Source organism: Uranotaenia lowii, chromosome 3, assembly GCF_029784155.1.
Source record: "Uranotaenia lowii strain MFRU-FL chromosome 3, ASM2978415v1, whole genome shotgun sequence".
NCBI lineage: Eukaryota > Metazoa > Arthropoda > Insecta > Diptera > Culicidae > Uranotaenia > Uranotaenia lowii.
Window position 1 is genome coordinate 144,106,372 of NC_073693.1, and position 13,563 is coordinate 144,119,934.

Genomic DNA, 13,563 nt, shown 5'->3' on the forward strand with positions numbered 1-13,563 from the left:
TTGAGTTTTATAAGTCTTTTTCCAGTAGAGCATAGTTTTTCTTTTTTTTTCTCGACATTGAATAACGTAAAAATTAATAATTGTAGCTGAATATTGTCTGTGAATCATACGTTATGTTACGAGATTTCCAGAACTGTTAAATTCAATTATAAAATTTTTACAACTTTGGAAACCTCGTTGAGAAAAAAAACATAAATATTGAGTTTTGTCAGGAGTATCGAACTGACACTCCTTAAACTTTAAACTCTAACGGGTAAACAAGTTACAGACGAATTAAAGCAAAATGACGTGTGTATGATTATTGAAACATGAAATGGAGTTTGGCTTTGGCAAAAATTGAATAATGTGTTGTTTTGCAATTGACTATTTGAAAAACAAACATCTAGGTAAGCCATATTCTTTGACCAAAGCTCGATCGCTTGTCTCATAAGATATTCATTATCCAGAGCAGGATAATTAAAGTGAGGTTGGGGAGATAATTTTCGACACTAAATTAAATGTACACAATAAACTCCAAAAACATTTTCCAATTTTATTCATATTTAAAAATTGACATAAGATCGTTTGACATAGCATTGCTTCAAATTGATTTCAAACTTAAAAATTTTGATAAATGTTCTAGAATGGCATAAGATTTTGGAGCGCTTCATCGATAAGTAAATCACGCAATATTTGAGGCACCTTAATTTCTGCAAAACCTTTTCATACCCAAGCCCACTGCGGCAGTTCTCGGCCGAAATTCCAAACGTTTGGTTGACCTTGATGACGAGCTTCCAGTTTGGAAGCCGAGCTCCAGTCAAATGGTTTGACTCGTTTCCCAAACCGGGTTGGTACTTCAGGTACTTCTTCGGCATCCAGTTCCCCGGAGTTGATACTTCGCTTTGCCGTCTGCCCATCGGTAACCGGATCAAAGAGGGGACCCGAATATGCCTGGAAGGCAACTGCCGTCCCATTACTGCCATTGGTTTCGATCAGCAGCTTCATATCGATGTTACCGAAAGCTGTCGGATGTTGCTGATCCAAGTCACCTCGGTAGGCACTTTGTCGGAGAAATTTGGCGAGACCCTCCAGATCCGTAATGTTGTTGATGATCTTATCCTGATTGGAATGTTGCTGCGAGTTGGTGCTGTTGGTTTTCACATGCCCTATGTCTGCCAGTTCCTGTTGTTTTGATAAATAAAATTAAGAATATTTTTATTAAGTTCGATAGAGCTCATGACAAATACAAACCTTAAAAACAGGTACACCATTGCCTAACCAGTAACCATCTCGAATGATCTGCTCGGTCATGTCCTCCGCATGTAGTCGACCCGGAAGCTGATCTACCACCCAAAATAGTCCGCCGTCACTGATTTTGCTAATCGATGCTATTTTCCTGGCCCGATCCCCGAAATCTACATCCACATAGTCATCGGTCGGTCGAGTTGCCGGATGTTGTTCATCATATTCGAAAGTTTCCAGATGGTTCATCAACGTTTCTTCGGCTTCCGCGGATTCATCGGATGTGTTGACGCCCTGATGCATTCGCTTTGTATCTACAATGAGCCACTGTTTGGCACCCGTCGATGGACTTCTTGCAAAGTATTTGGCCCAAACCCTACCACTGTGTGCCAAACGATTGGCGGCCATAACTCGAGGCGCCAGAGAAACCGATCGCACCAGGTCGATCTTGGTCCAGAGATTCAAATTGTCATTTTCGATCTTGATTCCAGCGGCCACCATTCGGTGTCGCTTCCCAGAGAGCGTGTAAAAGTCGTCTAGAGATGCTATAACTGCTGGATATCCAGTGAAAACGATATTGGTTCCAGGAACAACTCGATCTACGTTTGAATCTTCAGAGAAGTGATAGTTTAGGGTGTATTTCTTAACTATGCGTAACATCGAAGCATAGCTGCCATCGCTGGTGTGACCCAACAAGATCTTCACCAATCCACCGGTGTTTTCGAGAATCCTCAGCAATATCATTCCCTTATTTGGTTCAACTTCTAGGCCACTTTCACCGTCCAAGAAGTTCGTATAGTACGCCTTCAGATCCCGAATGTCTACAGCGCTGTTCATCAAAAGGAAATCCTCCATTGGAATCTCGTACTCCATTCGAGATCGACGAACACCTTTTCGGAAACCAAACTCCAACCCATCAAGTTGATCGTAGAAAAGTCCAATTTGGTACCAGTAGTGGTCATGTTTGCTTTTCATGTCTGCCATCTTCTTCACAGTTTCAACATTGATCATGATGATCCGCCTCAACCAATCACAGAATTCCTCCGACTGATCGTCTCTGGAACATTCGGCGTCAATGGTGCTGGTGATAAAAAAAAATTAGTCTCTTTAAGAATCCTTTAAACAAACACCCAACTCACTTGGACCAGTGCAGGTAGATGTTGTGCCAACTCAGTGCACCCTCCAACATTCCGGCGGCAAAAGCTTGAATATCATCCGGGTATTCCGGTTGCGATTCGATCTCCAGTTGGGACCATCCGTTTTCCTGGACGCTGTCCTTGTAACAGGATCGGACAGCTCCCTTCGGCACCGCGTCCAGATCGTTGCGCTGGCCCCAGAACTCCACCCGGAAGCCAGAATTGCGAGCCCAATATGCCGTCGCACAGTACGTTCCATCGTAGACGGGTCTGAAATTTGGAACAGATGTTGAAAATTTAACAATATTTATAAACATTTGCCATTTTCCAATTTATTTGAAAACTATAGTGGAGGCATTCGGTGCAATAATGCGAACAACAAATCCCTCATACGGAGCTGGTTACAGATATCGGCTGAATGTGAACCTGATGGGAAATTTTCTGCTGGACACAAATACATTGTTATAAATTATTCAAAATGTTAAAAACGCAAAAAATACCATACATTATGAGGTCCTCGGAACCAAAGAGGTATAAGTGATAAAATTAAAACAACTGAGATAAGCATCTAGAACGAATCTTTGACTGCCAAACATCACATGCTATTGAAATCAGATTTTATTCAACTGTTTTCTTATGTTTTTGCATATGTGAAAAATCCCTACTATCAGAAAATCACATGTTGTTTGGAGGCAAAGGGGTATAAGTGCAGCGCTTATACTCAAGGTTGCCTAAATCACAGAAAAATCCGTAATTTCACAGAACGTTATGAAAATTTTCTTCACAGAATCTATGTCACAGATCAGATAATTTTGTGAAAATCAATTTTCAAAATTAACGAACTCATTAAATATCACCACAACTATGTTCGGTTTTTAAAAATCCGATCATCTGGAGGGTCGTAACAGCTTTCAGAGCACATTTCTTTTATAAAATTTTAGTAAAAATCAAACTTGAGGTTAATTCACTCATTTGCGCTGTTGCAACTCAGCTGCATTCCAACCAATTTCTATAAAATTTAGTAATTCAGAATCGTCTCATCATTTTCAAAGAAGATATTTTTTGTTACAAAATTTGAAAGTTTTCTCGTAAAATTTAAATGTTTCCTAATTTTGTGACATGAATTCACTCATTTGCGACTGTTTTTGTTCGCTTTTCAAAACAACCCCATAGAATATAAACAAATTATTTTTCCACACAACTTTTCGAAAAAAAATCTTCATTTTTTTCAATTGATTATCTTACAAAAGTTGTCAAAATTTACACTTTCCCAAGAAATAATTTGATTTTCAAAATTATATAAAACATGTTGAGAATTTTTTTTTCCTCTTTTTTCGTTGATTTTGTGTGATTTAAGTTACCTATCAAAATTATTGACAAGGTTAAGATTTTTTGATACGCGAACAGATAAAAATCACTTGCTAACTCTACAAGCGCGTGGAAAGTGTCAAAGGGGTTAAAGTTCAGAAATAAAAACCATGTTTCGCCTCAAACAACGTCAAATGTTGTTTTTTTTGTGAAAGGGCTGTAAAATGATTTGCTTTCATTTAAGAAGATCATTCTCATACAAAAACACATACAAAATACCTGTGTAATTTGCTGGAATACAAAGAAGTTCAAGTGTTTTTTTTCTTCAAATTTATACAATGAAGTTCAAATGATCATTGAAAATTGTTTTGATTCTATAATTTAGGCCCAAAATAGCCAAGCTCACCTAGACTGTAATGGCCATATTATTTTTTTCAAATAGCTTCGTTGACTACCGCATGATTCGGTTTGTGCAAAAAATATAAATGTTTTTACTTCTCTTTGAATGTAACGACTTAACATCAGTCTAAATATTTTTTTGTTGATAAAAAAGTGTGTTAATCAGAAAAATTGGGATTTTCAGAAAAAAAAAAAGAAACTAAACTACTACATTATGGATTTTGTCAATATTTTAAATATGTTTCAACATTTTAAAAACATTCAAGCACAAGAAAAAAAAACAGAAAGTTGCTTAATTTTTTTATAGTGATGGTCAGGGAAACTAGAACCAGACAACTTTATCACTGTTTGAAATTGATATAAATCTATAAGTTTTCTAACGTCTTGCAAGAGATGATAATTGCACGTTTGGATTCAGCGTCCTCAATTTAAAAAAAAAACTTTAATTGTCAACGCTATAAAAAAATGCACAGCTAAATTTAGGTACCTGAATCATTGTTTGTTTAACTATAGTTTTTCAGGTGAAATTATATAAAAATCGGTGAGAATCCAAATTTTAAGGGAGAATTGAAAAAAATCTCTTGAATACAAATTACGATAACATTTGTAAAATTCCTGATGTTGAGGTCAAAATATCAATAGTTGAACGAAAATTTCCAAATTTCAGTGGTTCAGTAGAATGACTAACTTTCACAGTTCACTTATTTCAGACATAATTAGGCAGCACACTTGTTAAAGCAGAGTTTAGCTTCATCATAGGAGAGATGGGGGCATAATGGCCACCTTAAGGAAAACGGCTATTTAACCATAGAAAATAGCTATAATATGGAGGTTACATTATTGTTTCGTGTTCAGAAACTTGAAAAGCCTATTCCCTAACGGACTGAAACGTGAAAAACTAGATGAAAACGTTAAAAAATGCATTTTAAAAAAATTTGCCAAAAGCTGAAAACCAGCCACTGTGGAGGCATAATGAGAACCCCCCCTGAGGCAGTATGAGCACCATTAATCAGAGAAAGATGTGCGTTTTTGCCGGGGAATCTAGCAGCGAATTCAATTCGATGAAGTCAGGTGAGTCGTAGATTCATCAAACAAAGCAATAACAAAATAATCTAGGTCTGTTTGTAGAATACAAACAATTCACGCACGCTCATACTTTAAGTGCTTTGTTCGGAGGATGATGCTACTAGCCGTATAATGTAACAATAAAAAAATCGATCATGAATTGTGAATGGAAAGAATCACCTCGAACAGAAATCTTACTCTAGTCTTTTGATTACCTCTCCGACACCTTACCAATAGGCTAAATTGTCGAATGAAAACTAGTCAAGGTGTGGCGCTATAAATCAATTTTAATTCGCTGCTAGATTCTACGGCAGAAAATGCTCATTATGCCTCGATAATATGGTGCTCTATATGCCCCTAGTCAACAAATTTAAGTAAAAACGTGTTTTGAAATTGATTAAAGTGAAAAATCAAAAAATTTTTGATGGTAAAAATTGAGAAACAATGTGTACATCATGTTGCAGTGCGTTTATTATAGATCAAGGTTATTTTAAGATCATAAGAGCTTATTTCGTGGTGCTCAAAAATTATAATATTTTCGTAACTTGAGAACCAAGCTAGTTTTTTTTAAATATCTCTGTAAAGATGATAAGGAGATTCCTTTTTTTGTGAAAAATTAATACTATAGGAAGTACGAAACAAATCCTCATGAAAATTTATTTAAGAAAATACGCACTTTCGTAGAAAAGCGTAGTTCTCATTATGCCTCGGGTGCTCGTTATGCCCTCATCTCCCCTAACTACTTATAGCATCGTTATCTGAGTTTCCTATCATTTTTTAGTTTTTCACAGATTAATGAGACAATAGACTGACTGGGGTAATTTTTGAATTTCTCAAACCCAGGGGTGTAAAATTTTTCATTTTGAATCGAAACTCATCCAAGATTTTTTGCAGAATTTTTAATTAACGTTGACATGAGTAAATTTGAACTTTCACGTTTGTATGGGAATATCAATATCAGTTTTTCCTACTGTGAAACCGAGCCTGGCAATGAGTTTTGTGCTAATTTAAAACTTTTCTAAAGCAAATAATCTGCTGAACAATTTTGTTGAAGACCGTAGCTTTGTATCATAAAAAGCTTTGTATCTTAAAGTTTTTAACTGTAAAACATGGGTATTTCTTTTGGCATTGATAATCAATCAATTCAATGGACATCACTGCTGGTGCCTTGCAAAATATGACTACGTACTCAGCAATCATGTCAATTGAATTTATTGTTTTTCAATGCCAAAAGACATGCCCCTTTTTAACACCTTATAACTTATTTGTCTAATAAGATACGAAGTTGTCTTGGAAAAATTTGTTCAACGGATAATTTCCTTCAAAGAATTTAGAAATTTGAACAAAAACCATTAGCAGGCTTGGTTCCACAGAAGAAACAAAAATAATTTAGTTTTTTCCGTACAAAATATTCAATTTTTCCATACAAACCAAAAAGTCCAAATTGACTCATGTAAACGTTACATTAAATTTTGCAAAAACCATGGATGAGTTTTGAATCAAAAGGAAGCTTTTCAAACCCCAGGGTTTGAGAAATTCAAAAATGACCCCAAATCAACTCAGTCTAGTCACTAGTGCATGGGTGGCCAAACCACGGGCCGCGGGCCACATGTGACTGTTTTTTTGTGGCCCGCGAAGCTTTTTCCAGAATGACCACATTCCGATCTCAGTTTTATTTAAAAGTTGAGGTTTTTGATGGTTTCTGTACTATTTTAAGTTTAAGATTATCTGAATCTTTCTCGAAACAAAAGTCGAAGAAAAACCTATAGTTTTTTTTAATTTTTAAATTTCACATGAACAGTACTTTCGAATAACATATGTGATGAATCTAATTACCTCATACCTTTATTTTAAAAGCGATGAGAGCTCCTAGCTTGGGTCATGACACAAGTTTGAATTTTTAACTTTTAAAAGCTTCATGAAGAAAATAGTATGGGAGAGTGGGGAAACATGGGCCACTTTTTTTCGTTGTTCCATAACTTCTTTATTATAAAAGATAAAATGAAAATAAAAAATGGTATGGTTTTCTACATTTTCAAGGTATCATAAGGTTTTTTTTTAATTTTTAATATGGGATTTTCCCCAAATTCTGACTGTTTGAAAAAAAGCAATATTTTTTGGATTTTGAAAAAAGGTGGGAAACCGTGGGCCACCAAATCCAAATTGACCAAATTACATATAAAGTTTATGAGTTGACCCAAAACTGTGATTTCCTAATTCATTTCGTTATTGTAAAGCAATTTCAGATGATGAAATAAAAACTAAAGCTGTGTATGATCGCATAGATTCCAAAACCTAGCTCGCGAACGTTTTGGCAAAATTTCTTATATAGGATGGACAAAATATTTTTCATAACTCTTCATTTGGCTTAAGAAACTTTACAGATAGGAAAAAACGTAACGTATTTTAAGTTCTGAATGTGTATAAAAACATAAAAAATTAGGTGATTCATGATGTGTGGCCCACGATTCCCCACAAGCTATGATTTGCAAATTGGTTGCGTTTGTGTGACTTATTGATGTTTGATCAAAAATTTCTTTTACACGTGATAGATCATGACAAAACTAAGATCATAAGCGTATGGGCATATTTTTGTTATGCACTTTAGGTTCCCCATCGATGAAATAAGCGGGTGTTTTTTTAATTATGTAAGTAATTTTTTCTAGCTTTTTTAGCTTCATAAATAAAAGAAGCATATGATGCGTATTTCAGTCAACAACATATAGGAATATATGCTCACGCAAAGCGACGACGATGACAGTTGGTTTGAGATTTTTATCTCAACACACATCTGAGATATTAAAAGTGGCCCACGTTTCCCCATGGCCCACGATACCCCACTCTCCCCTATGATATTTAAAAAATTATTCTTATGTAAAATTTAGCTCGAAATTATAGCAAATATCAAAACATATTTATTTACGAGTTTAACAATTTATTTGTTACAGGGTGACAAAAAAGTCCGGTCACACAGAAAAACCTCAATATTTCAATGAATAAGAAGAATATCAGAATCTGACTTTCATAGCTTTATTCAGTAACTCATCGAGATACTTCACAGACGATATCTCGGAATTACCGGCTTCAGACGTCTCGGAAAGTCGTCGCAAGCGGCGCGCATGTCCGGTCTCGTATAATCTTTTTCAATCTTGGAGTTCTCACAGACCTTGGTCGTCCAGATCGTGACTCCAGATCGTATCTCGTCGGTGTCTCTGGTCTCTAGGTATCGATTTATGGACTTTCCGGTTGATTATGAGTGGTTTTAGGTGTTTGAATATGTTTAATATGTGTCCGGGTTTGTACCCTCTCACATATTCAGCGATAACAGCTGCTCTCAACTGTGCCACTCACAACTTAATGTACACAAACTGCACAGAAACGAAACTCTGCCATTATGGGCAGCAAAGTTAGCCCTTTCATTTTACATAAATATGGCACCAGAGAGATGCAACGTATAGGCTACAGGCGACCCCAAAAAAAAAAGTGTGACAGGACTTTTTTGTCACCCTGTAAAGTATTTTAGTATTTTAGGGTGTCTTCAGATTATCACTCAATTTTCAGAAGCGAATCTACCGAACAAGCCTCTATAATTAAACAAACAAACAACATCACCCAATTTTAAAATTCGCACATTTTTTGCAATCGACACTATTTACTAATTTATATAGCTTATTGAAGATTTTTCACATACTTTTCAATCTGGGTGACAGGGGAATCATGGGTCACTTTTTTTTTTGTTCTATAACTTCTGTATTATAAAAGATAAAATGAAAACAAAAAATGATATTGTTTTTTATATTTTGAAGGTATCATAAGGCAATTTTTGTTAATTTTTGATAAGTTATTTTACCCAAGTTCTGACTGTTTTTAAAAAAAGCTATATTTTTTGGATTTTGAAAAATGGTGGGGAATCGTGGGCCACTCAATCAAAAAAAAATCATAAATCTTCACTTGGCATAACAAAACTTCACAGATAGGGAAAGCGTATTTCAAGTTCTGAATGTGTACAAAAACATAAAAATATAGGTGGCCTAAGATGTTTGGCCTACGATTCCCCTCAAGCTATGATTTGCAAATTGGTTGCGTTTATGTGACTTATTGATGCTTCATCAAAAATTCTTTTTCCACGTGAAAAAACATGACAAAACTAAGATCATAAGCATATGAGCATATTTTTGTTATGATCTTTAGGTTCCCCATCGATGCAATTAGCGGGTGCTTGTTTTATTATGTAAGTAATTTATTATTAACTTTCTATAAGCTTGATAAAGAAAAGAAGCATATGATGCGTATTTAAGTCAACAACATGTACAAAAATATGCCTACGTAAAGCGGCGACGATGACAGTTGGATTGAGATTTTTATCTCAACACACATATGAGATATTCAGAGTGGCCCACGATTCCCCATGGCTTACGTTACCCCACTCTCCCCTACTAATAAAAAAAAAGATTTTCGAAACTATTAACATTCAATGCGTTTTGATGTGCCATGTAATAATATCCGCTAAAAAATTACAAAGTGATGTGGTTTCAAATAAAGTTTTTTTTACGTAAAACTGTTTTATTTAACAATACTTCTTCAAATTTATTAAATCTGTTTGAATAGTGTCAAATTTTGAAGAAAATTATTCTTTGGATGTTTCAATAGCCGGCGGTCACTGTCATCATCATCATCTTGATGAAAATGAAATTTGTTTGCAATTTTTTTAACGAATAATAAAAACTGGGTAGTCTTTGATCAAGTCTTATTATTAAAATTGGAATTTAATTTTAAATTTATGGTGATTATTTGTGAGCACATTTTTATATTTATTTTATACGTAGATCTTAATTCTTTCATCAACTCACCTTTCCATATCAGCGATGAAGAACGCCCCAAAAGCAAGCATTAAAGCGCCGACCAGTATGTAGGTACTTATCCGCGTTTTATACCACGAAGCTCCGACGACTTTCAACATGATTCCTATTTTGGCTACTTAAGTTTAACTTTTGAACACAAATTTGGTGTTTTGTAGTAAAGTGAATGTGGTGTATAATTTGTCCTAGATTGGTCTAATTTTTCCTTTCGATATCAAGCTGGGTGAAATGTGAGCACCAGGTATACGCGCTTCTGAAGGATGGTTTTCCAAAACTTAACTTCACTGTAGCTACCGGCCTTCAACGGTTTTCAAAAATTTGAAAAGACGCTTTCCGTTGTTGTTTTTTTCTCTCAAAATGATAGCAAAATGGCCTGATGTTACTAGCTGGACGAATATTGATGATGAGAAGTCAAAGTGGCGGGAGCTAGGCCTGGCAATAGTTTAGGTCGGCAATTCGCAGGCCCAAGCCGTGGAAGAGATGCAGCAGGATGGTGGCAACTTCGAAGTAGCAGTAGCAGAACTGTAGGGCCAATCCAAGCGATACCTGGACCTGGCCTGCAGCCAAAACGTTGCTCCGGGCTCCGGCCTTGCTGCAGGACGCCAATTTGTACGGGCTAGGTAAACTCTCTTCGGCTACTCTCATTGGAAAGCGGTTGCGTGGTGAGTCCTGGAGATGCTGACAAATTTTTAGCAGGTGAAACAACTTCTACTCGACTTTGTTGGTGGACCGATGCCTGGATGTTGGCCAGGAAACGAGGAAGTCTTTGTGCCGCTTCAGGATGTAGCTTTCCGTTGATGAAATCAAGCGAAGGAGGAGATGCTCTCTTGTAGACAGCACCTTATCACACGTTGAAGCAGTTCCGGAGTGATGTCAATGAGGAGGCGATGAGTTCACTTGTTGGTTTGGGCTTTCTCGGATAGCAAGCTGTAAACACAAGAAATGATAAGAGATGCCGGATGAGTCACTGTATCGTAATGTATCGGAATTTTAAGTATTTGAATGAAGCTTGAAGGAAGTGATAAAAGATATGCCAATATGTCATAAGTACCTATACGAATTTAAGAATTTATTATCATTTTAGTTTTTTGATAGATTTTGATGTTGATTCCTACTTCTTCTTTCTACTAGAACTGTCTCTGCAGCATCGATAATCTGCCAACAGTTCTGGATTTATTGATTCCTAAATCCTTGAAATAATAATATATGTTACGAAGATTTTTCAACAAAAAAACAAGATTCATTTAAAAAAAATTCCAAATAACCCTAAACACCCATTCAGCTTTCAAAAGAGTGGTAAGCTTATCCTAAAAAATTAGAAATAAGAACAATTACCGAAACTAAAAAAATAAACTTAAGAAAATTTCGTATGAAATCATAAAACATCATTCGTGAAACAGTTCTCAATGTGCAGTTCCAGAGTTTTTCTGGATACTTTAGAGCAAGGATGAGCAAGATTTAGCCGGCGGGCCGATTCGATTGACAAACGAAATATTATTGTGACGTCATGACTGCCGAATGATAGAGTTCTTTAAATCGGTCGTCTTGTTACAACCCATTATCGACAGAATTTGAATAGACTTACCTCATCGCTACCATCGAAAATATCGTTTTTATGTATTGTTTAACATAAGGTTGCCAGTTTTTTTTCCACTCCCATCCGGGCCTAGCAATTCCGGGCATTTTTTCAAAAAAACCTGGTAAAATCCGGGCATGGATTTCAATTTTTCAAATCCAAAAACCGGGCAAAAACCGGGCAAAATTTAGGTGTTATTATATATAAAAGCAAAGAAAAAATTCAAAAAAAATGAAATTAATATTTTATTAATGTAATTGCAGACTTCCAAAAACTTTTTGGAACACTTAAATATTTAAAGGTTTATAAAAGTAAATCAGCGAAATTATTTAAAACAACCGTTGAAAATTTCCATACCGTTAATCGGTTTTGCTGAAACTTGCTCAAAAACAAAAACAATTTTTTTTGGTTACTTTGTGAAAATTGTGAAAAATCCGGGCAATATCCGGACTTTTTTCACGATATCCGGGCAACCGGGCCGGACCGGACTTTCTCGAAATTTTGCATCAAAAATCCGGGCAAACCCGGATAAAACCGGGCAATCTGGCAAGCTTAGTTTAACATTGATAATATGTTTGATAATATGTGGGAGCCCATTCCATCTTGTATGGGGGACATTTTTTTTAACCCCAATCTGCTCTTGAGTGTCAACAGTTTGGCGGCTTGTGGCTTTATTCTGGTGTTTCAAAATAAAAATATAACTCGGGGGACTCTCAATGAATTCTTGAAATCTTTAATTTTGCATCATTACTTTTTTATGAACGCACCCTAAACGCTCAGGAAAAAAAAAATCCCCAATCAGACCTTGAGTGTCAATTCGACACTTCTCGCTTAAAGCCGCTATATCTTTCTTGTATCTTAACCGATTTTTATAAAATTTGTTGTAACGTAACTCAAATATGTGTCTCAAACATAATTCATCTTTTTAAGTCTCTATTTTTATGAAGTGAGTTCTTTTTTTGTTTCGATTATATTCGTTTTAACATCTTTATACGCGACTTATATCAAAACGTTGCAGTTGGCGGACAGTCATTGAAAAACGTATCTTGTAGAACTTGGGGTATGTATGGGATATATTTGTTCATTTTTTAATTTTTTAATGAGAGCTCGCCTTTTAAAAAGTGATTAATTTCATCCGCAAAATAAGTCTACATGAAATGTCAAATCATGCTTCCAGATTCATTTTTATAAAAAACTAGCTAATCCCATACGAACTCCGTTTCGCTTTTGAACTTGGAATATGTCATGAACAGTTTGTATGAAAGTCAATTGCCGAAAATTTTCCAGATGCACTTCCGAATTCATTGTTAAGTATTAATTGCAAAAATATTGGACGATCACTTTTTCTGTCGAAGGCTGCTAAATTTGAAATCAGGAATCAATTGACCGTGCCAAAAAAAAACCCCGTGTATAAATTTTGACTCGATCGTTGCATAACAACGCTCTTATTGCCAAAAAGTTAAACTCCTTCGGTGGCATAACATAAAACTCTTTGATACCTGAAATTGATTGCCCCCTCAAAACTCCCGTGTGCAAATTTTCAAAGCAATCTATTGCATTATTACGTCAATATTGCTAAAAACAGTGAAAACTAATTAATATGGACGACCCTTTCGTCGACCTCTGGCAAAACATTTGACATCTGAAATCGATTGCCAGTCCCCGAAACTTACCGTGTGCTTATTTTCATTACAATCCGATGTCAAATAACGACGATATTGCAAAAATATTGAACGGTTAATATGGACGACCCCCTTTGCCGGCCCCTTATACTGAATTTAATACCCGAAATCCATTGCTCGTCCCTCAAAACTCTCGTGTACCAAATTTCATCTGAATCCTATGTATAATAACGACAATATCGCATAAACAGTGAATAGTTAGTATGGACGACCCCTTTGGTCGATCCCTGTTTTTAATTTGGATAAGTGAAATCAATTTTTTGTCCCTAATAACTCCTACGTGCAAATTTTCATCTCAATCCGATGTATAAAAACGT

General features: G+C 35.7%; 1 protein-coding gene across 2 annotated transcripts in view; it reads right to left on the minus strand.

Moving 5' to 3' along the window:
- Window positions 1-512: 512 nt before the first annotated feature.
- The window catches only part of LOC129756037 (putative phospholipase B-like lamina ancestor), a 73,200-nt gene continuing 60,149 nt past the window's right edge, over window positions 513-13,563 (minus strand). For both annotated transcript variants that reach the window (XM_055752790.1, XM_055752791.1), the window contains 4 exons: window positions 9,980-10,915; window positions 2,361-2,627; window positions 1,231-2,302; window positions 513-1,161 (listed from right to left, as the gene is read on the minus strand). In XM_055752790.1, coding sequence (XP_055608765.1) covers window positions 703-1,161; window positions 1,231-2,302; window positions 2,361-2,627; window positions 9,980-10,089 — 1,908 coding nt within the window. In that variant the 5' untranslated portion in view covers window positions 10,090-10,915 and the 3' untranslated portion in view covers window positions 513-702. The remainder of the gene's footprint in view (window positions 1,162-1,230; window positions 2,303-2,360; window positions 2,628-9,979; window positions 10,916-13,563) is intronic.